Raw genomic sequence first — 27,148 nt, forward strand, 5'->3', positions numbered from 1 at the left:
CACACACACACACACACACACACACACACACACACACACACACACACACACACACACACACACACACATAGAAGCATTCCACCCCCCCCCCCCTTCCCCCCAAATACACAACAACAACAACACTACAATATTAAAAACTTTTTTTTTTAAAGCAAACACTGAAATAAATCACACCCACCCAGTGCCGTCCCTTGGTTTACAGTCAGCGCTTGAGCTCCAATATTAGTAACCTGACACGTGTTGTCATTGACGTCAGCAACAGTGACCGTGATCTGACTCGTTGCCGTACACCCTTGGGGGTCCGTGGCCTTTATCGTCAGTTTGACGATTTGCGGCTTGGCGTCCATGTCATTGTCGACGTCATAATCCACAGCAAACGTCAGCTGATCCGTTTCGTCATTGTACTTAAAGTTGTCGCTGTAGGTGCTTGACACCAAGCTGAAAGTTAGGCCGTAGGGGTTGTTTGGGTTGAAATTGTAGTTGTTGTTGTTATTATTGTTGTTGTTGTTGTTGCAGTTGCTGGTGTAGTAGCCTTGGTTGTTGTAGTAGCCGTTCTGATTGTTCTGGTAGTAGTTGTTGTAGTAATTGTTGTTGTTATTGATGATGTTGTTGCTGTTGACGCCGTTGGAGGGTTGGTTGTAGTAGTAATTGAGGTCAGGGTCGGTCGCGCTCAGGCCAAGTGTGCACTGAGATTCTTCAGCCTGAAAAAAATTAAAGAGATGTTTATTTCGAGAGATGTACATTTGAGCGTTCGGAACTTTTCAGTCGCCCGGCCCCATGAAGTGTAGCTTCTCAACCCATGAGCTATCGAGGGTTCGGGCTTGTTGTTGGGTGGTTATTTGTTTGGTTGCTGGGTGTTTACCGAAAAATGTGACCCTCCACCACGGAATGAGTCGCATGTCACCTTTGCATGATTTTCATATTTTTACATTTTCCTAAAGAGTTTATGCTCTATCCAGTGGTGAAAACTGTTATAAAAAAGAGCGAAAACTGTTTGAGTTATAAGCCTGTGACTAAGGTGACCCTCACACTATTACCAGACACTCCCCGACTTATTATGCTTTGCGCAGAACCGCGCGAGGTGACATGCGACTCATTTCGTGGTGGAGGGTCAAAAATAAACACCCCTTGCAGATTACAGATGTAAAGAAGCAGAGGGGGGAATACGTGTGTGTTATGGTGTGGGATATGGTGATAGGGACTGGGTGGCCGAGTGGTAACGCACTTGCGCTCGGAATCGAGAGGTTGCGTGTTCGACCCTGGGTCAGGCCGCTATTTTCTCCCCCCTTTCCTAACCTAGGTGGTGGGTTCAAGTGCTAGTCTTTCGGATGAGACGAAAAACCGAGGTCCCTTCGTGTACACTATATTGGTTGTGCACGTTAAAGATCCCACGATTGACAAAAGGTTTTTTCCTGGCAAAATTGTATAGGCATAGATAAAAATGTCCATCAAAATACCCGTGTGACTTGGAATAAAGGCCGTGAAAGGTAAAGGTTCGCCTAACAGGCTTGAGGTTTGCTAGTCGATGTGAATGCGTTATATATTGTGTGTAAAAAATGTTTGTTTGTCTGTCTGTCTGTAAAAAATTCCATTTCACACGGCAGAAATTAGTATGTAAAGCGCGGAGAGCACAGTTAATTGTGGTTCGCGCTATATAAGCTCACAATAATAATAATAATGGTGTCTGAGTGTTGTAGCAAGAAACAGCTCTAGATTAAGGGGGCGGTAGCTCAGTTGGTAGAGGACTTGTGATCGGAAGGTCGCTGGTTCGAGTTCGGGCCGGGACGGACACGGGTCAACTTTATGTGAAGACCCAGAGACGGAAGCCATGTCCCACCCCCTGTGTCACCACAATGGCACGTAAAAGACCTTGGTCATTCTGCCATAAGTGCAGGTGGCTGAATACACCTAAACACGCAGACACCTGGGTAGCGCGACTCCGTTGTTGCTAGCTTTCCACTGGGAGGAAGCGACCCGAATTTCCCAGCGATGCGACAATAAAGTAATGAAAATGAAAATGAACATGAAAAATGATAAAGTGTGCTGGAACCATGACAACCGAGTGGAAAGCAGCACACCAGGGGTGGCCAAACCTAAAACATTTTACTCGCCAGCCGGGAGAGTAACTTCAAGAAAGTCACTAGCCCGGCAAAAATGTTGCTAGCCCCGTTAACGCGTTCATACCACAGTTGATCTGCAGCGTTTATATGGCTTAAAAACTCGATGTTACAACCAAAGGTGTTGCATTTGACCAGAATTTTCATTTGCCAGCCAGGCGAGTTGCCAGGCGGTTTCTACGAGCCCGGCGAATTTTTTACTCGCCCCTGGCGATCGGGCGGACGATTTGGTCATCCCTGCACACGCAGAGCTTAGCGTCTCTTCGCAAACACCCCAGTCGCTGAAAGGTCAGGTTATTGATTTGGTGCACAGTTATTGTGGTTGTTTACCCTGTTTTCAGTCGGTGAAAGGTCAGGTTATTGATTTGGTGCACAGTTAGTGTGGTTGTTTACCCTGTTTTCAGTCGCTGAAAGGTCAGGTTATTGATTTGGTGCACAGTTAGTGTGGTTGTTTACCCTGTTTTCAGTCGCTGAAAGGTCAGGTTATTGATTTGGTGCACAGTTAGTGTGGTTGTTTACCCTGATTTCATCATGTTGCACAATTAAAAAACAAGTAAGGTAAGTTGTTCGAACGTGTGTTATTATGTTAATGACAAAAAAAGACCGTTTGGTCGATATTTTTTGTGACTGTAACGTATTTTTTTTGTCAATAACAATCGTTCCAACAACTTAATACCTTTCTTGTTTTTTTATTCTGAATTTTGGAACGTTGGCAGTCTCTTTGCTTTTTTTTATGATGTTGCGCGCATAGTGTTTTAGTAGTAATTCTGAATAGGTTGTTAGCCTCGTGCAAACACAAATAAGTAAGGTGGCAATGACGTACAGCCGATTCCTCCAGGTTGCAGTAGTACATGGTCTGTGGAAACACTGGGGCCTCCCACACGTTCTTCACGTTCACCGTCAGCACGCCCTGAAACACACAAGGAAATACAGTGACGTCTCCTAGATAAGAACCCCCCCCCCCCCCCCTCTGATTTAGTTAGAGACCACGTTTTCTTAGATTTTTTGTTCATAACCTCAGTAAATTTACCCCCAATTTTAAATTAATACCTGAAAGTAAAGGGGGACGCACCCGTTGACAGTCATTAATTGTTATGCATTGGACGGGCGCAGTGGCGGGGGGGTAGGACGTCGGCCTCCTAATCGGGAGGTCGTGAGTTCGAATCCCGGTCGCTGCCGCCTGGTGGGTTTAAGAGTGGAGATTTTCCGATCTCCCAGGTCAACTTATGTGCAGACCTGCTAGTGACTTAACCCCCTTTGTGTGTACACGCAAGCACAAGACCAAGTCCGCACGGAAAATATCCTGTGATCCATGTCAGAGTTCGGTGGGTTATATTAACACGAAAATACCCAGCATGCCTCACACGAAATCGGCGTATGCTGCCTGAATGGCGGGGTAAAAACGGTCATACACGTAAAATTCCACTCGTGCTCAAAACATGAGTGAACGTGGGAGCCTAAGCCCACGAACAAAGAAGAAGAAGAAGAAGAAGTTATGCATTGCTTTCTGACCTCATTAAATCCAGAACTGAGAAAGGAAACTTCATCAACTATACTATACTCACATCAGACGTGACGTATCCGTCTGACGTCACCATGCTATACTGACCTCAGTCGTGACTATCCGTTTGACGTCAACCCTGCTATACTGACCTCAGTCGTGACGTATCCGTCTGACGTCACCATGCTATACTGACCTCAGTCGTGACGTATCCGTCTGACGTCAACCCCGCTATACTCACCTGTCGTGACGTATCCGTCTGACGTCAACATGCTATACTGACCTCAGTCGTGACGTATCCGTCTGACGTCAACCCTGTTATACCACAGTGTTCTAGATGATCGAACGTGTAGCAAAGACCTGTACGCGTACGGGTAGATATTGCGTCACCCGTGACTCACTTTTTTTCTCCAATGCTCCAAATGCATATACGTTGTTTTGCTCCCATCAAGACTGCAGATCTTGGCAAACGCGTGACGCAAAAACGAGATTTAATGACGTTCCCCGTACACGTTCCCGTACACGTGGTGAAAAGTGCCACATCTAGATCTTTCTACCCACCTCAGTGGTGAGGTATCCGTCTGACGCGACACAGGTGATGGTGTACGTGTTGTAGAGCCCCTCATAGTCCAGCAGTGTGTTACCCGCGGTCGTTGACGCTAGTTTGATTTCCCCGGCTGCAACACGTCATTACCGGTTGCGTCACTTATTTTACTTAAGTTAGGTCAAAGTTAAATAGGTACCTTAGAGGGAGAGACAGACAGACGGACAGACAGACAGAGGGACAGAGACAGTGAGAGACAGGGACAGAGACACAGAGAGACAGACAAACTGACATACAGACAAGACAGACAGACAGACAGACAGACAGACAAACAGACATACAGAGACGTACGGGCAGACTGTGACAGAGACTGAGACAGACAGACAGACAGACAGACATAGACAGTTAGACAGACAGACAGACAGACATACACGGAGAGACAGAGAGACAGCCACTCACTGGCATCGTAATAGACAAACTTGTACGCCTCGCTGGACGGAGCGACAGAACATACTACGCTGACAGTTTGATCCGTGTCCGTGGCCCTGAGAATGACGATCGTTTGACCGCCCTGCTGTTCCTCATTCAAGTCGATGGTAGCCGGCAGATCCTTTTCAAACACCGGGGCCGTGTTCAGGTCTGGAGGCAAACAACAAAGTCACACACATACTTGAAAATCTAAAGAAAAAGAAAACATACCAGTAACCAGGTTAGGTACGTTAATATGTACTTTTAACTACTTGAAAATCTTCTTCTTCTTCTTCTTCTTCTTCTTCGTTCATGGGCTGAAACTCCCACGTTCACTCATGTTTTCGCACGAGTGGGTTTTTACGTGCATGGCCGTTTTTACCCTGCCATTCAGGCTGCCATAGGCCGCTTACGGGTGAAGCATGCTGGGTATTTTTGTGTTTCTATAACCTAATCCTCTGACGTGGATTATATGATCTTTTCCGTGGGTACTGTGTCTTGTGCTTGCGTGTTCATACTAATGGTGATAAGACAATAGCAGGCCTGCACATAAGTTGACCTGGGAGATCGTAAACATCAGGCGGCCGTGGCCGGAATTTGAACTCACAACCTTCCGATTAGGAGGCCAATGTCTTATCCACTAGGCCACTTGAAAATGAACGGGAAGAGAGAGACAGGGGTGATTTCATTATTTCTCGCGTGCAATCTACAAAAAGGAGAACCTCCGTATTCCTTAAAACCAAACGTAATGGTGATGGGAACGGTAATGGTCACCCCACCCCCCCCCCCCACACACACACACACACACACACAACAAATGCAGTTCTTGACGTCACAGGTAGATATAATCAGTGTGTAAGAGATGACAGACTGCAAGCGCTTGGCAAGATACAGCGAAACCTCCCTTTCAAACCTTCAACAATCTGAGAAAACAGGGTCTTGAAAAAGGAGGGAGTCTTGAAATTGGGGTAATTCTACAGTGTTAAAATGAGCACACAATCTGAGATAACAGCTAAGGTCTTAAAAGGGAGGGAGCCTTAAATCAGGGGGGGGGTACTAAAAGGGGTTCCATATACATAGACATAGACATAGAAAACGTCATTATCTCAAATGAGAAATTAATGTGTGATGTACAAATATATCGCAACATCCAACAACATACGACATAACTAGTAACAACATAGAACAATAAAATTCAGTGTGTACGCACAACTAAAAATACTTATTACCAACTTACTGGTGATGGGAACAGTAACGGTCATCTCCTTCCCGCAGTCACTGACGTCACAGGCAGACAGGGTCAGCGTGTAGGATGATCTGGTCGCGGACTTCAAGCTCTTGGCGACCTTCACCTCCCCCGTAGCTGCGGAGAAAAGCAGGTATTGTAATTGTAATGGTATTGGTATTAGTATTGGTATTGGTTTTGGTTTGATATATGTATTGGTTTTGGTATTGATGTTGATATTGGTATTGATATTGATATTGTTCTTTCCCCCCAATGATTGTATTGCCCTTTGAGCGCTCTCTCTCTTTCTCTCTCTTTCTCTCTCTCTCTCTCTCTCTCTCTCTCTCTCTCTCTCTCTCTCTCTCTCTCTCTCTCTCTCTCTCTCTCTCTCTCTCTCGATCGATAGTTAAAAACGCAGTACCTTCGTTTATTTCAAAGAAGCCGTCATTCGGGTCCTGCGACGTTATCCCATAAGTGACAGCTTGGTCGTCAGTGTTGTAATAGACGCCATTTGGGTAATATTTGACGCCATTAGGGTAGTAGACGCCATTGTTGTAATAATTATTGACGCCATTCTGGTAGTAACTGACGGCGTTGCCGGAGTCAGGATCCGTAGCACTGGCTTCGTACACTACGTAACCCACAGAAGAATCAAGGGCATCCACGGACTCCGCTTTATCTGAAGATCAAATTGACATTGATACAGCTAACTGAAGTTCAACGGCGGTCCTGTAGAACTTAGTAATGTAGAGCAAAGCCAAAGAGCAACATTAATGCTGCAATGCTTCAACAATACGAACTATCTTTATGCCTTGAAGATGTAATGTCACTGATAGAAACTTAACAAAGCTCGAATATTGAAGGTTTACATTCTGCAGTATGTTTTCGTTTGTTTTTGGTTTTTTTCTTTTTCATTTATGGTTTTATTTTATTTTTGTATTAATCTATTTTTACAAAGGGATAAGATCCTTCCTCAACTTGGACATATACTAGAATTCAACAGCATGGATGCTTTGTGTGAAGAGTGGGATTTTGTTTGATGGCTTTAGTTTGGTACTGACACTTTGGTGTCAATCTGCAAAACTAGTTCATCTAGAATGTCCCACTCTCAACACAAAGCAGTCAGGATGATGATTTGTTTGTTTGTTTGTTTGCTTAACGCCCAGTCCACCACGAAGGGTGATATCAAGGCGGTGCTGCTTTGACATTTAACGTGCGCCACACACAAGACAGAAGTCGCAGCACAGGCTTCATGTCTCACCCAGTCACATTATTCTAACACCGGACCGACCAGTCCTAGCACTAACCCCATAATGCCAGACGCCAGGCGGAGCAGCCACTAGATTGCCAATTTTAAAGTCTTAGGTATGACCCGGCCGGGGTTCGAACCCACGACCTCCCGATCACGGGGCGGACGCCTTACCACTAGGCCAACCCACGACCTCCCGCTCACTGGGCGGACGCCTTACCACTAGGCCAACCCACGACCTCCCGATCACGCGGCGGACGCCTTACCACTAGGCCAACCCACGACCTCCCGCTCACTGGGCGGACGCCTTACCACTAGGCCAACCCACGACCTCCCGCTCACTGGGCGGACGTCTTACCACTAGGCCAACCCACGACCTCCCGCTCACTGGGCGGACGTCTTACCACTAGGCCAACCCACGACCTCCCGCTCACTGGGCGGACGTCTTACCACTAGGCCAACCCACGACCTCCCGCTCACTGGGCGGACGTCTTACCACTAGGCCAACCCACGACCTCCCGCTCACTGGGCGGACGTCTTACCACTAGGCCAACCCACGACCTCCCGCTCACTGGGCGGACGTCTTACCACTAGGCCAACCCACGACCTCCCGCTCACTGGGCGGACGTCTTACCACTAGGCCAACCCACGACCTCCCGCTCACTGGGCGGACGTCTTACCACTAGGCCAACCCACGACCTCCCGCTCACTGGGCGGACGTCTTACCACTAGGCCAACCCACGACCTCCCGCTCATTGGGCGGACGTCTTACCACTAGGCCAACCCACGACCGCCCGCTCACTGGGCGGACGTCTTACCACTAGGCCAACCCACGACCTCCCGCTCACTGGGCGGACGTCTTGCCACTAGGCCAACCCACGACCTCCCGCTCACTGGGCGGACGTCTTACCACTAGGCCAACCCACGACCTCCCGCTCACTGGACGGACGTCTTGCCACTAGGCCAACCCACGACCTCCCGCTCACTGGGCGGACGTCTTACCACTAGGCCAACCCACGACCTCCCGCTCACTGGGCGGACGTCTTACCACGAGGCCAACCCACGACCTCCCGCTCACTGGGCGGACGTCTTACCACTAGGCCAACCCACGACCTCCCGCTCATTGGGCGGACGTCTTACCACTAGGCCAACCCACGACCGCCCGCTCACTGGGCGGACGTCTTACCACTAGGCCAACCCACGACCTCCCGCTCACTGGGCGGACGTCTTGCCACTAGGCCAACCCACGACCTCCCGCTCACTGGGCGGACGTCTTACCACTAGGCCAACCCACGACCTCCCGCTCACTGGACGGACGTCTTGCCACTAGGCCAACCCACGACCTCCCGCTCACTGGGCGGACGTCTTACCACTAGGCCAACCCACGACCTCCCGCTCACTGGGCGGACGTCTTACCACTAGGCCAACCCACGACCTCCCGCTCACTGGGCGGACGCCTTACCACGAGGCCAACCCACGACCTACCGCTCACTGGGCGGACGCCTTACCACGAGGCCAACCCACGACCTCCCGCTCACTGGGCGGACGTCTTACCACGAGGCCAACCCACGACCTCCCGCTCACTGGGCGGACGTCTTACCACTAGGCCAACCTTACCACTAGGCCACCGTGTTGCGGTAGGATGATGATTGTTGGTATGTGTCCAAGTGCAGTAATGACCTTACCCTATGTAGAAGACAAGACAAGACAAGACAAGACAAGACAAATTCTTTGTTACCGATGGTAATGGCATGAACAAACGGGTGGTTTTTTTACATCCAGCCCCCGCCCGCCCTTGAGAGGGACTAACTAATCTCATGATAATACGTTTTACAGATAAGGAAGACTGTGTGCCGAGCACCTTTTATAGAAGAGTAGCTTGTTGTGTTTTTTTCTTCTTATTTATATTATTGGGTTGTCACGTATGTGAATACAGTATAAATAAAATTATATTTAAACCATAACATACTCAGGCCCTAAATGATAACTCACCAGCAGGGTACTTGACGAAGGTTGGAGCAATGTTCTTTCTGACGTTGACGATGACGGCAGGGGTGACCGTGACAACTTTGGTCGGATCAGCGGGGTCGCCGCCGCTGCACGTCACAATGAGATAGTAGGTGGTGGGACCGGTGCTGGAAAAGCCCGTGCCTGTGTAGTACACTTGAGGCCCTGTTGATGTACCTGTCAATTTCATGGAACACAAACTGATGTTGGTTTTGGTTTTTTAATCTATCTACTTGTTTCGTGGTCTATCTGTCACACACACACACACACACACACACACACACATACACACACACATACTTACACACGCACACATACACTCGGCACACACACACACACACACACACACACACACACACACACACACACACACACACACACACATACATACTTACATACACACACTGTCACGATTTAGTGACATGGATCAAGAAAGTGTCACTCTGTGTGGTGCCTTCTCTTGGTCAATTGCGATAGAAAGCGTCTGTGCGTTCTGTCAACGGCTGGGTTTTAGCTGACAGAGCAAAGCGAACACGGGAATTTCGTGTCGCACGGATTTCACGTGGGTGATTTCTGCTGTCGGGGCAAAACTAGGATAGCTGAACTTGGAATGTGACAAGGTGAGTCACGTGATTTTGTCCAGGTTGTCTGTTTGAGACATATTAATTTCACACTCGAAACTCAGCAGCGAGAGAGAAGGGTCGGTGTCAGAATTCTCCTACAAGTTTGAGGGTCTTCAACACGTTTTAAATACTTTACTGGGTATCAACGTGCTATGCTACTTGCTAGTGGGGCTTGATAGGAACTACATAGGACAGACCACCTTCTTTCTGGACACATGCTGGCTGACAGTCGGGGCGTCAAGGTTCTCCGCTGTGCGTTTTCACCGCATAAGGATTCAGCGAGAGAGGAGGATGACGGTATTTCTGTTGACGAACAGAAGTCATTCGAAAGGAAGCGGTTTCGCTTAAAAGAGAGCTACCTACATAAGGCTGTTGAGGTAATAAATCATTATTTAACGCTGTTGACGAGTCTGTGTTTGTGGAATGAAATACTCTCTGTTGTTCTTTCCAGGTTAGCGCATAATTTGCTCTTTGTGACGCTAAAATACTAATCTGTATATGGTTTTTGCAGATATGGAGAGAAGGAAGGAAAATAGCTGATTTGTTGTTGTAAAAGTCCGTTTGTGCAGGCCCACGTGCTCGATGAGATATGTCAGGGTGACATGTTTAAAGGTGGGGTGTGAGGGGTAGCATGACATGTTTAGTGCACCGAGGCTTTTTGTTGCAGCCTTCTTCTATTGCTGTTGCTGGACGTAATCTACTACGACTACGTGCTGGGATGCTGTAACCAGGTCGTCCGCAAACATCGTGTAACCTGCTAACCTGCTGTATTGGCTTTTTGCTGTCGCTGTCGCCGTCCTACCAGCTACATCTCTACTTTTCTGGTAGACTACGGGAGGACCTTCAGCGACTGAGTGAGGCGCCTGATGTCTCCACTGTTCCCTGCTTCGTTGCCACGCTAACCGGCATTACATTTCAACGGAGCAGTTGTAAAGACTAAATACTAATTACGGGCCGCCCACTCAGTGGCAAAAAGCTAAGTTGCACCACCAGGGGCGGGGATATAGCTCAGTTGGTAGCGCGCTGGATTTGTATTCAGTTGGCCGCTGTCAGCGTGAGTTCGATCCCAGGTTCGGCGGAAATTTATTTCACAGAGTCAACTTTGTGTGCAGACTCTCTTCGGTGTCCGAACCTCCCCCCGTGTACACTACATTGGGTGTGCACGTTAAAGATCCCACGATTGACAAAAGGGTCTTTCCTGGCAAAATTGCTTGGGCACAGTTAATAATTGTCTACCTATACCCGTGTGACTTGGAATAATAGGCCGTGAAAGGTAAATATGCGCCGAAATGGCTGCAATCTACTGGCCGTATACAAAATTTCATCTCACACGGCATCACTGCAGAGCGCCTAGAACTGTACCCACGGAATATGCGCGATATAAGACTCATTGATTGATTGATTGATTGATGTCTTTTGCACCCTTACCACCAAGTCATCTGTATTATTTGTGATTATACTCGAGTGGTGACGACGTGGGGTGTGTGACACCTGCATGAATTAGCACTTTAAGGCAGATCAGTAACTTTTCTTAACTATACACGGGATCAGCGTGTTATTATTATTTCCTGTACTTTAACTGGCATTTTTGTCAGTGACCACTTGTTTTACGTTTAGAACGTAAAAAGAACATCTTTTGGAGTGAAGTCTCGAGGGAGGTGGCGTGATATTACATAAACAGGCGTCTGAAACTTATACTTTTGTTGATTCTATCTATTTGTATGACTGCGAGAGTGGATCGTGGTGTGGTTAGTTAGTTAGAAGTAACTAACCGTTCATAATCACCTTATTGTGATAATGAAACGTGACACACACATACATACACACACATACATACACAGACACACACACACACACACACACATACATACATAAACACACACACACACACACACACACACACACACACACACACACACATACGCTTAAATATGCAAAAAGCAAAACGTACGCAGCTGGCTATAGAGTCCGTTTTGCTCCACAGCGAAAGGACCACCCACGGGATACGTCGCTGTGACCTTACATAGGCATTCGGTGATCATCTCAAACTCATCTTTGCAGAGAATATCCACCAGGGGTGTCTTCTGCACACTCCACTCGGATATATACACGTTGTTTTGTGCAGGGTCAGGGCTCGCGGCCGTCAGTACCTGCACGTGATGTACGATTTAAAAAAACAACAACAAAAAAACATGAAAGTGGAACGCTTTAGCCTATGTGACAAACTGAAAGATGAAAGTTGCTTCACAGTCCACTACGATAAATAGGCGTATAGTTGTGTGCAGGGTCAGGGTTTACGTCGGACAGTACCGGCTGCACGTGATGTACGATTTTGTTTTTAAACAATGAAAGTACGAATGAATGAAGTTTAGCCTCAAATGACAAAATGAAAGATGAAAGTTGCTTCACAGTCCACTACGATAAATAGGCGTATAGTTGTGATAACTGATGATGATTACTGTGATTGGTTTTATGTGTTTGGTTGGTCTCTTCTTTTGGTAGTGCAATAGCGTTAATTATGGATTGTTGTTATCATCATTTGCATGGGGACTTGTCTGTTAGTCCAAACAGTGATATGGTTATTGTGATATTCTTGGCTGCACTTTAACATGGAATGTATGTATGTATGTATGTATGTATGTATGTATATATGTAGGTATGTATGTAGGTATGTATGTAGGTATGTATGCATGTGTGTTGGTGTGTCGGTGTGTCAAGTGTGCAAGTAAAAAGGGTATTGTAGTTGTACATATATTACTTTAGATATTTTTTTTGTTATCATGGGTTTTATGAATTTTCTTCTCTTATTCTTTTATAATTATTAATTAATGACCTATATGTGCTGATGACCAATTTAATTTCCTTTGTTGGATCAATAAAATGTTATGAGTTATGAGTTATGAGTGTGCAGGGTCAGGGTTCACGTCGGACAGTGCCTGCACGTGATGTACGATTATTTTGTTTAAACAATGAAAGTACGAATGAATGAAGTTTAGCCTCAAATGACAAAATGAAAGATGAAAGTTGCTTCACAGTCCACTACGATAAATAGGCGTATAGTTGTGTGCAGGGTCAGGGTTTACTTCGGACAGTACCTGCACGTGATGTACGATTTTTTTTTTAAACAATTAAAGTACGAATGAATGAAGTTTAGCCTCAAATGACAAAATGAAAGATGAAAGTTGCTTCACAGTCCACTACGATAAATAGGCATACAGCATGACTTCCCTTCTTTGTCTCTGTTAATCTAGGGAGAAAATATCCAGCGATATTTCTCCGTAGGCCTATAGTTCGGCCATGACCTAGGCAAAATAACTTGCGCAGCCGCAGAAACAAGAAATGATTGGGAGCCACGCAAATGTGACCTATTGATTCCGACCATGAACCCGCTGTTGATAATCTGGAAGGTCGTACCAGAAATGCAGATCTATCTCTGGCCGATTCATAGATTCAACCTACAAACTGCGACCTCATCTGTGATCAGATGGTCAAGCAATGGGTGAAATCTTTTATTCTAAAGCCTTATGGTTCGTTTCGACATGCATTAAACGGATGAAATTAACCACATGCAGTTTATTCTTCAGAAAAAATGCACACAAAAAATGGGTTGGGTTCGGTGATGTGTACATAGGCTAAACGTCTTCCTCGCGATAGATTCGCTTATTATTTTGTCTTATGAAGCCGTCATCAACACGAACACAATGATTGCAGAAGCAAACTCTGTACCTACACGACCGAGACACAAGACTGATTATTTCACAGCTGCAATGAGAATAGAGAACAAAGACGTTTTGGGTAAGCTTACTCACGTCAGTGGCCGAGGTCTTGTCGGCTACGTAGCGGCTTTACGCATATGCGCAGAGCCTACGGACACCGTAAGATGAAAACGTGGTGGTCATGACGCGAGCGTAGCGAAACTTGCGCCGCTACGTTCACCGTAAAGTTACGACAGCTCCCCCCCTGTCGTAAACCTTTGCGCAGCACGCGTGTGGCGAAAAAACATGGCGGGCAGCACGTTATTTTTTCGGATGCTTTTGCGGCGGAACTTCAGCCGTCAACGGACGTTGCTGAACAGATCCTCATTGCTTTGCTTCTTTTTTTCTAGCAAGGTGTGGATTTCAACTTCACTAAAATGTCCGCCGCGGTGCTTTGGTGCTCCAGCTTCGACAACGTGATAAAGAACAAAACAAATACTATATTACGTAATCAAACACAACAGCATGACGTAAAGTACACAAAAAGAAAGAATTCTCCGTATCGCCGAGACTAATAGACTTCCTTGAGGCTTTTGACGTCACTAGTTAGACGCGACTTCACGGGATACCCCTTCACTAAAAATAGTACAACTTTGCGCACAGCGTTAGCTCCTTACGTATTTCGTTACTCCGCAAACGACTAAGCAAGCGTCGTGACCACCAAGTTACGCATTTGCGGAGCTACGGAATATGTAGGCTTTACGTGTTCGTAACTCCATGCGTAACCTAACTTATTTGCGCTACCGACAAGACCTCGGCCACAGGTCTTCACTGACAAGCTAGGAACAGACGGAAAATTCCGAACAAAAGTAAATGACGTCAAAGTCTCTTTCGCTTTGCGTGTAACTTTGTCATGACGTCTTTTTGTGACGACAGTGTTCGCTTCCGGTGTCATTTTAGACTGAAAAGCAACTCAAAAGAAGGAGCTAAGCCTGTGTCTTGAAACAGCTGAAACACTCTTTTGGATTGCCGTTTCAATGTTAACCAAAAAGTTAAAGAAAAAAAACCAATGTTCAGTTGCGAACTGACAGCGGATTGAGCATTTATTCCTTTTGATGAAGGTACGATTGAAGCTTTATTCTCTCCGTCAACCAACAAGACTAGATTTGTAGCAGACGAAAAACAAAGTGTGCGTTTTTCCTGTCTTGTGAAGGCGATTATGTCGTTATAAGTTATCTGTACGTTGTGAAGACATTTCAAAACAAAATTTAGCTTTGATGCGTCACGGGATATAAGCTTATACGTTTTCATCCATGGAATTGTTTTTTTCGTCTCGGCAGGGTGAATGAATTCATGATGTCTTTTCCGGAACTGGACAAAACTGGCCTTGCCAAGACTGAAACAAAATATAGTTCTACAACTTCTAGGCTTGGGTTGATTGCCCATGGTGAATTTCCAATGATTTGTTTCCACATCCCATGACAAATTCTCTTTACTTTGGTCATGCCATATATACGTTACAGTTCCGTCCATCCATGGTATCCCGTGATATTTTGTCTCGACGGGGTGAAAGAATATAATGACGTCACTCTCGGCAGAGCCTCGTCATCATATGTATTGACCCAGTCTCGACAAAATATCAGGCGATACCATGGATGGACGGAGCTGTAACTTATACGTATAGTTGTGTGCAGGGTCAGGGTTTACGTCGGACAGTGCCTGCACGTGATGTACGATTTCTTTTTTAAAAACAATGAAAGTACGAATGAAACCAAATGAAGTTTAGCCTCAAATGACAAAATGAAAGATGAAAGTTTGCTGCATAGTCCGCTCCTATATATAGCCGTAGTAGTTGTGTGCAGGGTCAGGGTTCAAGTCCTCAAGTCCGTCAGTACCTCAGCGCACGCGATGTACGAGGGGAAAAAGAGTGAAAGTGGAATAATAACCAAGGGATGTACTATTTAGGAAACAAAGGGACGTAAGCGCTCTAAATATAGACGACATGGTTGCACAACGAGAGTAAGTGAATACCTGCACGTGAAATGCCAGAATACCGCACTCAAACTAGGTCACTGAATTATACTATAATTATTATGTACATCAGAAGAAGATGTGCAAAAACTCATGCTAGTTTACAGAACTTTTTGGCAGTCAGTATAATGCTAGAAATGACTTTTTTTTTTTAATTAAAAAAAGACTCTTGATGTGAGAGTCGTGCAATTTTAACTGATTTGCATTTTGGAAACAACAAGTTGGTGTGTTTGAATGTATGGCGGATGTGTTTGGTTTGGGCTTTGTTTATTGTTGCTGTTAGAGAAACAAGATTCTTTCGTTTCATTCTCCAACTCGTTACAGAAGTCCGCAAAGGGCCAAAATATTTATTTTTTAAACGAGAAGAGAAAAGTAGCCTTCTATATAACTGTTGGTTTGAGCGTTTTTTTTTATTTACTTTGGTATACAATCGTTTCACACAAAAACATCATAGAACGATAACAAGCAACACTGTGCTTATGGACACGTTCTAAAATTAAAAATAGTAAACAATACACATTTACGATTACAACATGGCGAACAAGTGAAAGCATGATCATCACTGAACTTTCATAATATATCTATATAACTGTTAACGAAGGGCATAAAGAACTCAATGCTCGAAAAAATGTATGCAGAGAAAATGTTTTTACTTACCCCGGAACTGAAGTTTTGCATGGAACAAAACACGAATACTCCAAGGAGGACACTCACAACTTGCCACATGGTGTCTTTCCTCAAGATCTGCCTCAACAGCTTTCCCTGTACTGCAGTTTTAAAATTCACTCTTAATTGTTTACAGTCTTCGATACTCTTTCATCTCTGCAAAAAGCTGAATATGAAAAAGAAACCAGTTACATTCGATCAAATATCTGAGCTACAAGTAAAAGTAATTAGAAAGGCGAAGAGATAGTTAAACACCTAGCACTATTACTTGATAGGAAGAGCTTATTCTTGTCGCTCCTAATGTGAACAAGTCCAATCCCTTGAAGATGAAAGCGGGAAAAATTCACAAAACTGATTACATTTTCTTAAAAAAATATTTTCTATCTTCACGTAAAAAACAGGTTAAGTTTCAAACCAGACAGAGATGATAAAACAAACAGCTTTCAATAGTTATAGATATAAGCAGCAATTTTTGTAAAACTTTATCTCGTTTACCGTTTTAAACCGTGTTGTGAAAAAAACTCACAATTAGAGAAATCGTTTGGAAAAAATCGAACAGATTTGAATAATGATATTCACGTGACTTTCGATGATATGAAACGTCAACTATGAGCAGTCATATGTAATCGGCCTTTGGGGCGTCGGATTGCGTATAGAACCCACGTAAAACTGAGACTGTTATTTCAACAGAACGAGAAACTACTGGTCTTGAACTAAATCTGCGTCATGACCGACTTGTGCGTCTTTGCCTATGATCATAAGCAAAGAAAGTCATTTAGGGTACAATTCTGAAAGAGAGAGAGAGAGAGAAAGAGAGAGAGAGAGAGAGAAAGAGAAAGAGAGAGAGAGAGAGAGAGAGAGAGAGAGAGAGAGAGAGAGAGAGAGAGAGAGAGAGAGAGAGAGAGAGAGAGAGAGAGAGAGAGAGAGAAAAAGGGAGAGAGATACACACACAGACTCATCAAAGAAATCGACGATCAAATATCGATTTCATTGAACAGTTCACGAAGTCACACTCCCATTTGTTATGCAAACAACGTTCGCACTAATATGATGACACCCGAGTGCGTGTGACTTTCTAAAGAAAAGCGAGACCAAAACTAACGGCAATGCATTAACGCTGTGTTTGTTTTACGAAGTAAGAGAGTGAAAACGAGCAAGTCAATCACAGCAGTTCATTTATATACGTATGTGGTTTTGCCCGGCAGAAAGAAATGGTACAGACACCCCTCACCCCCAACTTAAGTGTTTCAAGTTTTATTTCAAACCCAATGCTTTATGAAATCCATGTGGTGTATCTCATAAACTAATTCAATAGTTAACTCATTTATGTCACGATGTGCGAGTATTTTGCTATTCGGTTCTTGTATCTTTTCAAATCAACTGCTCTTAGAATGTTTGATGTCATTTCATAACTCACAGCTGTCCACAGGGTTTCATTACTGCTACTTTAGCTGCAGGCTATTTTTAGCACCCATCCTTTCCCCACAGCAGAGATTACACAGCAGCTAGAAGCTCTCTCTGTGCTGTGCTCTGAGCAGGCCAATCTCCCAGTATAGCACGGAAGCAGTTGGGTATAACAGGCAAGCGAGCTTAACAGTGTGCTGGCTGCAGCTGCTGGTAGCCAAGCTATTCCCTCTGCTGGGCTATTTTTAACTCACACTAAAACACAAGCTGGGAACAGCCGTGAACTGAAGATTCAATCATTTGGAATAAGCTGTTGTTATAAGGACTTATTTGATCTTGTTTTGTTTTTGCTTGATTCAGATTGTGCTTTTCTGTTTTTGTGGTGTTTTTTAGGTAGTGTTGGTGCTGGTATTAGTGGGAGCAGAAGAGATACATGTTGTAATAATAATAATAATAATAATAATAATAATAATATGGGAGATTTATAGAGCGCTTTACATTCTCTAAGCGCTTTACAATGAAAAAATATGAAAGATACATATACATACAAAGCAAAGCAAAAAATCATGTGCTGCAGCATTCAGCACACAAGTGAACAACGAAACACTACATCAATACAAGCTGCAAGCATACTGACACAGGCAAAGCATTCAAACATTCAAACACCTGATCAAAAATGCACCATGTTGAAATACAATTGTAGGAAGAAGAGGTGCTCTGTGCTGGCACCTTGATAGAAAATGATGTGTATTAGATACTGCCTTGAATCGGACTTCCAGATCATACACACACACACACACACACACACACACACACACACACACACACACACACACACACACACACACACACCAACAACAACAACAAAATGCCACATGATAAAACAGACATACTTTATTATGGATCTCCAGCACAAACACGACAACACAACAATGTTAAACCAGAATGGTCCAATTACTCGATGCCAGAAAACCAACACTCACTTGAAAAAATAAACATTTTCAACAAGACACTCCAACCTCACTTGCAATCATTCAAATAGAACTTGTTCAGATATTTTTTGTTTCAGTCAAAACCACTCACGCGTCTCTCACAAGTATACACTTGGTGTAAGTTCTTACAATCGCCTTACTCTCTCGTCCCTGGAAGCAGTGGCATTCAATACACTTTTTTTTAAATTGTTGCAATTGTGTGTGTGTGTGTGTGTGTGTGTGTGTGTGTGTGTGTGTGTGTGTGTATGTGTGTGTATGTGTGTATGTGTGTGGTGTGTGTGTGTGTGTGTGGGTGTGGGTGTATGTGTGTGTGTGTGTGTGTGTGCGTGTGCGTGTGTGTGTGTGTGTGTGTGTGTGCTGAGTTTAGATTAAAGATTCGATTTTCTTAAATCAAACAGGGTATGTCTGCTAACATCACAAAACAATAATCAGAAAGATTTCACAACAGTACCAGAACATTTGGATACAAAATGTCAGGACGAATGTACTGGTACGGTGCAGCCGAACCTGCCCTGGCGACCATTTCTTAATAACGACCACCTGCCCATTGCGACCATTCCCACGAATTCCAGACAAGATTCTTGCCTAGATAATTCACATTTCCATAACTACCACATTTCTATATAAGTCACTCACGGTTGGCCCCTTTGGTGGTCGTTGTAGACATAATAGACTGTAGTATACATATACTCTCCCAAAAAAGAAACTTGACACAACTTGTAGTGTTGAGACAATCTTTTTGCAATTCATTAAAAGGGCGACCACCCAGTAAAGTCTGGGTTGAATGCTGTTCTTTTTGTGGTTTAGTGGTTAGCAACAATGTGACTGACTAACTTCAAACTGAATGTTGGTGCTTTCCTCTAACATATTTTAAAAAAAAGTTTATCTGTGTTCAGTTTCTTTTTTTGGAGAGTATATATATCGTATCATCGTTATGAAGAATCTTCAAGTATATCATAGCATGCGGGTCTCTACTACGGTACAACGACTGCCCCTCGCTCTTTGTTCCTACTGAAAATCTTTCCAAATTGGTATAGATCTACGGCGGGTAGACAATCTTCAAAGGCCAACTCCGCCTTGTGAAAACAGTTTGCTTCACAGTCTCAGATGTAGTCAGGCTTTTACACTGGATAAGACCATCCCTCCTCTTAGTCACATGCCAGAAATGAACGGCCTGTGTTTTAAATGTGTACCGTGTTAATTTGTCAGGGAATTAATTTTGTAAAAAACAGGGGCGCCTTTTTCGGAAATTGATTCATAAAAAAATACAACACACCACAGCAAACACAGAGTGTTGCATTTTGGTATGAGACCAAGTGGAGGGATGGTCCTTAACCCGTGTTAAATCCTGGCCAGATCTGAGACAAGGCGGAGTCGGGCTTTAACATATTTCAGCAACATACAGTTTGCTATCGTCGTTTACATGTCGTGTCTTGTTAATCCGTCAGGTTGTAAGAACAAAAGAACAAATTGTTAAAAAAAAAACTACAACAAGCCAAAACAACAACAATAAACACATTTATCGATTGAACATTGGATGTCCCTTCTCTGAGCCATATGTGACGTCAAGAGTCCGTCAAAAACTCATATTTATGCGGCTGTTTGTGTGCGTGCAACCATAAAATAGTAAAGGAATTCCATCTAAAATCGATCGATACATTAATGTAATTTGTATTTTTGACCAGAATAAATTATGACATTTTACACAGATCGAGACAGTCATTGTTCAACTCGACCGCAGGCGCGGTCTCGGAGAAACACTTAGTGTCTCGATCTGTGTAAAATGTCATATTTTGGTCAAAGCTACACATAACGTATAATAAAAGCAGATGAACCTATGCGGTCACATGTAGCTGCTATATGTTAATGCCATAGTTGTATACAATTGGTAGAATTCGACTTTGATGTGTTGCGTGTATCCCTAGTCCTAGCCCTAGTCCAGTGATAAGTGCCACTTGCTCTATATCTCTACTTTGATTCATTACAATAGGATGGTTGCTACATGTATACTGCAGCTAAACGTTATCGTGTCGTGTATTTCCACCCTTAATAGAAAGCCTCAGGGGCCGGAAGAGCTTTGTAACCTCCCATTCCTCCATTGCCCATCGTGTCCGATGACGTTATTCCTCCAAATGTTCCGTCATGGATGACGTCATCTGTGGACAATACAATGAAGTCATTTCATGTATGATGTGTGACTTTGACAAACATAAAGACCTGCTGCAGGAATGGGTTGATGGTTGATGGTCAGGTTTTGACTAAATGTTTTAACATAGAGGGGGAATCGAAACGAGGGTCGTGGTGTATGTGTGTGTGTGCGTGCGTGTAGAGCGATTCAAACCAAACTACTGGACCGATCTTTATGAAATTTGACATGAGAGTTCCTGGGATTGATATCCCCGAACGTTTTTTTCTTTTTTTCGATAACTACCTTTGATGACGTCATATCCGGCTTTTTGTAAAAGTTGAGGCGGCACTGTCACACCCTCATTTTTCAACCAAATTGGTTGAAATTTTGGTCAAGTAATCTTCGACAAAGCCCGGACTTCGGTATTGCATTTCAGCTTGGTGGCTTAAAAATTAATTAATGACTTTGGTCATTAAAAATCTGAAAATTGTAAAAAAAAAATATTTTTTATAAAACGATTCAAATTTACGTTTATCTTATTCTCCATCATTTGCTGATTCCAAAAACATATAAATATGTTATATTTGGATTGAAAACAAGCTCTGAAAATTAAATATATAAAAATTATGATCAAAATTAAATTTTCGAAATCAATTTAAAAACACTTTCATCTTATTCCTTGTCGGTTCCTGATTCCAAAAACATATAGATATGATATGTTTGGATTAAAAACACGCTCAGAAAGTTAAAACGAAGAGAGATACAGAAAAGCGTGCTATCCTTCTCAGCGCAACTACTACCCCGCTCTTCTTGTCAATTTCACTTTGCTGCGTTGCATTGCGTTCAGTTTCATTCTATGAGTTCGACAGCTACTTGACTAAATGTTGTATTTTCGCCTTACGCGACTTGTTTTTTTTTCTGTTTTTTTTCATTTTCTGTACGTTTAATGAATATAACATATGCATTCTCCTTACTTTTTTCAGTAATACCCATGTTAGATAATGATACAGACATGCAACAAACACATAGTATGTATTTGTGTCTTTTTTATATTTAGTCAAGTTTTGACTAAATATTTTAACGTAGAGGGGGGAATCGAGACGAGGGTCGTGGTGTATGTGTGTGTGTGTGTGTGTGTGTGTGTCTGTCTGTCTGTCTGTCTGTCTGTCTGTGTGTGTGTGTAGAGCGATTCAGACCAAACTACTGGACCGATCTTTATGAAATTTTACATGAGAGTTCCTGGGATTGATATCCCCGAACGTTTTTTTCATTTTTTTGATAAATGTCTTTGATGACGTCATATCCGGCTTTTCGTGAAAGTTGAGGCGGCACTGTCACGCCCTCATTTTTCAACCAAATTGGTTGAAATTTTGGTCAAGTAATCTTCGACGAAGCCCGGACTTCGGTATTGCATTTCAGCTTGGTGGCTTAAAAATTAATTGATGACTTTGGTCATTAAAAATCGGAAAATTGTAAAAAAAAATAAAAATTTATAAAACGATCCAAATTTACGTTTATCTTATTCTCCATTATTTGCTGATTCCAAAAACATATAAATATGTTATATTCGGATAAAAAACAAGCTCTGAAAATTAAATATATAAAAATTATTATCAAAATTAAATTGTCCAAATCAATTTAAAAACACTTTCATCTTATTCCTTGTCGGTTCCTGATTCCAAAAACATATAGATAGATATGATATGTTTGGATTAAAAACACGCTCAGAAAGTTAAAACAAAGAGAGGTACAGAAATGCGTGCTATCCTTCTTAGCGCAACTACTACCCCGCTCTTCTTGTCAATTTCACTGCCTTTGCCATGAGCGGTGGACTGACGATGCTACGAGTATACGGTCTTGCTGAAAAATGGCAGCTACTTGACTAAATATTGTATTTTCGCCTTACGCGACTTGTTGTCTTTTCTTTTTGGTCAAGTTTGCTTTGCTTTTATTTTTTTTTTTTAGGAGGATTACATAATGTACACAGCAGAAACAGTGAGAATACTGACAAGTCGCGTAAGGCGAAAATACAATATTTAGTCAAGTAGCTGCCATTTTTCAGCAAGACCGTATACTCGTAGCATCGTCAGTCCACCGCTCATGGGAAAGGCAGTGAAATTGACAAGAAGAGCGGGGTAGTAGTTGCGCTAAGAAGGATAGCACGCTTTTCTGTACCTCTCTTTGTTTTAACTTTCTGAGCGTGTTTTTAATCCAAACATATCATATCTATATGTTTTTGGAATCAGGAACCGACAAGGAATAAGATGAAAGTGTTTTTAAATTGATTTGGACCATTTAATTTTGATAATAATTTTTATATATTTAATTTTCAGAGCTTGTTTTTAATCCGAATATAACATATTTATATGTTTTTGGAATCAGCAAATGATGGAGAATAAGATAAACGTAAATTTGGATCGTTTTATAAATGTTTATTTTTTTTTACAATTTTCCGATTTTTAATGACCAAAGTCATTAATTAATTTTTAAGCCACCAAGCTGAAATGCAATACCGAACCCCGGGCTTCGTCGAAGAATACTTGACCAAAATTTGAACCAATTTGGTTGAAAAATGAGGGCGTGACAGTGCCGCCTCAACTTTCACGAAAAGCCGGATATGACGTCATCAAAGACATTTATCAAAAAAATGAAAAAAACGTATGGGGATTTCATACCCAGGAACTCTCATGTCAAATTTCATAAAGATCGGTCCAGTAGTTTAGTCTGAATCGCTCTACACACACACACACACAGACACACAGACACACACACACACACACACACGCACATACACCACGACCCTCGTTTCGATTCCCCTCGATGTTAAAATATTTAGTCAAAACTTGACTAAATATAAAAAACGCGATCCATAATGTGTTGCTGTTAATTCTTTTTTAAACGGTAAATTTACAAACAAATGAACAAACAGTCCAACAAATACACTGCTCATTGCTAAGACTCATCTGATTACGCAGGTGAGTCACAGATGTAAAATGAAGTTAAGGAATAAACAAACCAACTACACATCTGAGTAGGTACACAAACAAAATAGAAGAGTTGCTTATCTTGGTAACACTGATGCAAGCAAACCGACGTGACATAAATAGCGTGCATGGAGTGTGTTGAATTTGTATGTATATATATGGCTTTTTCTCATTCCGTTGTTTTGTCATGTTTTTTGAGTTTTGAGTATTGTTTGCATGGAGTTCGGTATTAATTTTGCTTGTATGGTTTCGCTTGTATGACTTTGTTTTGTCTTTACCCTGTTTGCTTGGTCTTGCGTGCTTGGAGTGTGTTAAGCTTTTGTGTTTGCTTGCATGGAGTATGCCGAGTATGCTATGTTATGTAGATTGTGGGTCTTGTTCATTGTGTATGGTTTCATCATTAGTTATGTTAATTCTAGTTATTGTAAAGCGCATTGAGCATATACATGATTATGCGCTATAGCAAATGTCCATTATTATTATTATTATTATTATTATTATTATTATTATTATCTAGATGTGGCACGTTTCACCGCGTGTACGGAACGTGTACGGGTAACGTCATCAAATCTAGGTTTTACGTCACGCGTTTGCCAAGATCTGCAGTCTTGGTGGGAACAAAACAACGTATGATTTGGAACATTGGAGAAATAAAGTGAGTCACGGCTGACGCGATATCTACACGTACGCGTACAGGTCTTTGCTACACGTTCCATCATCTAGAACACTGTATTATGAGAAGTTTGGAAAGTAGGGAGCCAGGATTAATGTCAAGCGAGGTAGGTGAACAAGTTGACAGGTGCGTGTAAGATGCAGCTCTTTTCATGTGATGACGAGGAAGAGTGGCTTGTCTGCACGCATGGTCGCTGAGTTATTTACAGAATTCGTCTAAACCAACACTTGTCCCAATATAGACCAATTCGGTCCTGATCAGACGAATTCGGGAAATAACTCTTGTTTTTAGTCGGACAGATACTCCACGGGCCCGTCACAAGCAAAGGGTGTGTCTGGGAAAGACGTGGACAAGGAGCACCTGTGGATTGTTTGTCTCACTAAAATCAATAAATTGTCCTTGCTCTTGTGGCCCTTCATGCCCGGAGCTCTCATGGTGACCTTGGTCTCAGTGTTCCTGTTCGATCCTTCCCTGAATAGTAGTTCTGCTGTCAGTCTTCAACGTGTGACGTTCTGGGGGGTCGACGGAGGGACGTGGTGGCGGTCTGCTCTCTGGAGGGGACGCTCACTCAGTCTGGATCCGCGACTGAACAGTCAATGGCGTTAGTAGGGGGCATAGTAGGTAGTGGGCTGCGTCCGTTAGCTCGGGACAGACCCACTACTGAACACCGTCGAAGTGACTCAGCAGAAGTACAGTGTCATCTTCCGAGGGTAGCCTACCGCAGCGACCCGACATCCTCCCCCCCCCCCCCCCCCCTGGAGCGTCTGTAAAATCGACAAGTCTGGCAGCGGAACGGAATTCAGATGTGGATGGAGCAGTGAGTGCAGGGACGGGGCGATGTGAGAGCCATACGGGACAAGGAACAGGTGTAAAGACGAAAAAGAAAAGAAAGAAAAAGTGGGCATTCACTCTTTGACAACCTTCACATTCCCGACAGAGTTATTTCCAAACATAGTCTATGAACTAGTCTTGACAGAGTTATTTCCAAACATAGTCTATGAACTAGTCTTGACAGAGTTATTTCCAAACATAGTCTATGAACTTGTCTCGACAGAGTTATTTCCAAACATAGTCTATGAACTAGTCTTGACAGAGTTATTTCCAAACATAGTCTATGAACTAGTCTTGACAGAGTTATTTCCAAACATAGTCTATGAACTAGTCTTGACAGAGTTATTTCCAAACATAGTCTATGAACTAGTCAGCCAGCGAGCCATGGGCGATCCAAATGACGGTTTACACAGGAAGGAGGCTACTTTTCAAATAAACAGTAAGCGATGATCAACAACAAAACTTACTGGTGCTCCAGGCAAAATCCTTGTAGTTGCTTGAGGTTCTTGCTGGGCGTTCAGTGTCGAAACTGTAAGCAAACATACATAATTAATATGTCGTGCCCATTTCACCGCATTGCTGAATTCGCGGAATCGGTGACATTTTGCCCTTTTCGCGTAATGAGCAAGTTGACCATTTCGCGAAAACGGCCACAGAGTGTGTGTGTGTGTGTGTGTGTGTGTGTGTGTGTGTGTGTGTGTGTGTGTGTGTGTGTGTGTGTGTGTGTGTGTGTGTGTGTGTGTGTGTGTGTGTGTGTGTGTGTGTGTGTGTGTGTTTTCCCCTCACTCACCCCCCCCCCCTTCCGCGAATTCGGCAATTCCGTGAATTGGCCATGTCACATATTATATTCATTGTTAGACATACAGATCCGATGCAGAGACAGGGAGACAGCCATACGATCAGAGCTTAACGAGAAATCTACATTTAATTTCTCAACAAAGATGATACAGAACTAAATCAAAGATATGCTTGTACATATCACAGTGATAGTTGAAGTCCCTTTTGTGGATGGCTCGAATTAAAACATTATAGCTACCAAAAACAAGCTACTCTAAACAAATGATTAAATTAACATAAATAGGCTCCTGCTGTATCAAAAAAAAAAACAAAAAAAAAGTGTACTTACAAATCATCTCTTGGCTGCACCTTGGGCGTTCTTGGTCTGCTTATTGTTGAACAAATCAAAACAAGTTTAAGAAACTTAAAGAAGTATACGAAATTAATTTTTCAAAAAGGAAAACAATAATTTTATTATTATTTTTTTTTTTACCAATAAATGTTTCGAAAGTGGAGGTCACACCACCGACTTAAAGCTTTAAAATGAGAAATATAGAGCAACACAAAACAGAAATCCCCCCCCCCCCAGGTACAACAACCACAACCACAAGAAGAAGAAGAACAACAACAACAACAGCAACAACAACCAGAAAAGCCTCCCCAAAAAAAAACCACAATAACATCAACAACAAACACACACAAAAACATAAAGTAAAATAAGTACATGAATTAATACCATTCACTCACCTGGGATAACAACAGTCGTCACACGAGCACTCCTGACACGAACCTCCAAACCCCCGGCCAGGCCCCCCGCAGTTCATCCCCCCGCACGCCCCCCCGGCGCACTGTGCAAGCCCCCCGCAGCAGCATAGGTAGGTCATCAGGGCCGCTAACCCTAAACCCAACAACAGCATCAAAATCGAAAACAGCGCCAAAAATCCATCGTCATCCCAAATGTCGTCAGAGCTTGGTTCGGACGCGGCGGTGGTGGCGGTTGTCGTCGTCGGCGTAGTCGTGGTGGGTGTGGTGGTGGTGGTTGTGGTTGTGGTGGTGGTGGTGGAGGTTGTGGTGGTGACGTAGGTAAGAGCGAAGGTGGCGGTGGCGGAGCGTTGGGGGGACCCTCCATCGACGCAGCGGACTTGGAGGTAGTAGATCCGCTCTTGTTCTGTGTCGGGAATAGATTTGCTGTAGTGGACCTGCATTGAAAGTAGACGACGAGTTAAGGTGATG

At 43.4% G+C, this 27,148-nt stretch overlaps 3 protein-coding genes across 3 annotated transcripts in view; all 3 read right to left on the minus strand.

The window, feature by feature from the left end:
* LOC138979673 (ER membrane protein complex subunit 2-like) overlaps window positions 1-27,148 on the minus strand; it is a 347,725-nt gene that overhangs the window by 124,186 nt on the left and 196,391 nt on the right. The gene's annotated exons all lie outside the window — the stretch shown is intronic.
* On the minus strand, window positions 67-13,208 carry LOC138980815 (uncharacterized). Its single transcript, XM_070353702.1, has 9 exons — window positions 13,194-13,208; window positions 11,758-11,884; window positions 9,097-9,288; window positions 6,277-6,534; window positions 5,868-5,993; window positions 4,622-4,801; window positions 4,180-4,295; window positions 2,941-3,027; window positions 67-701 (listed from the first exon to the last, which is right to left on the minus strand). The coding sequence occupies exons 1-9, from the start codon at window positions 13,206-13,208 to the stop codon at window positions 147-149; spliced, it is 1,656 nt and encodes a 551-aa protein (XP_070209803.1). The 3' UTR covers window positions 67-146.
* LOC138980818 (protocadherin gamma-A4-like) overlaps window positions 18,410-27,148 on the minus strand; it is a 19,068-nt gene continuing 10,329 nt past the window's right edge. The window contains exons 10-13 of the mRNA XM_070353703.1: window positions 26,663-27,114; window positions 26,265-26,300; window positions 25,606-25,667; window positions 18,410-20,678 (exon numbers count right to left, since the gene is read on the minus strand). Of these exons, the coding sequence (XP_070209804.1) occupies window positions 20,569-20,678; window positions 25,606-25,667; window positions 26,265-26,300; window positions 26,663-27,114 (660 nt within the window). The 3' untranslated portion in view covers window positions 18,410-20,568. The remainder of the gene's footprint in view (window positions 20,679-25,605; window positions 25,668-26,264; window positions 26,301-26,662; window positions 27,115-27,148) is intronic.

This window comes from Littorina saxatilis, linkage group LG11 (genome assembly GCF_037325665.1).
Source record: "Littorina saxatilis isolate snail1 linkage group LG11, US_GU_Lsax_2.0, whole genome shotgun sequence".
Classification (NCBI taxonomy): Eukaryota; Metazoa; Mollusca; class Gastropoda; order Littorinimorpha; family Littorinidae; genus Littorina; species Littorina saxatilis.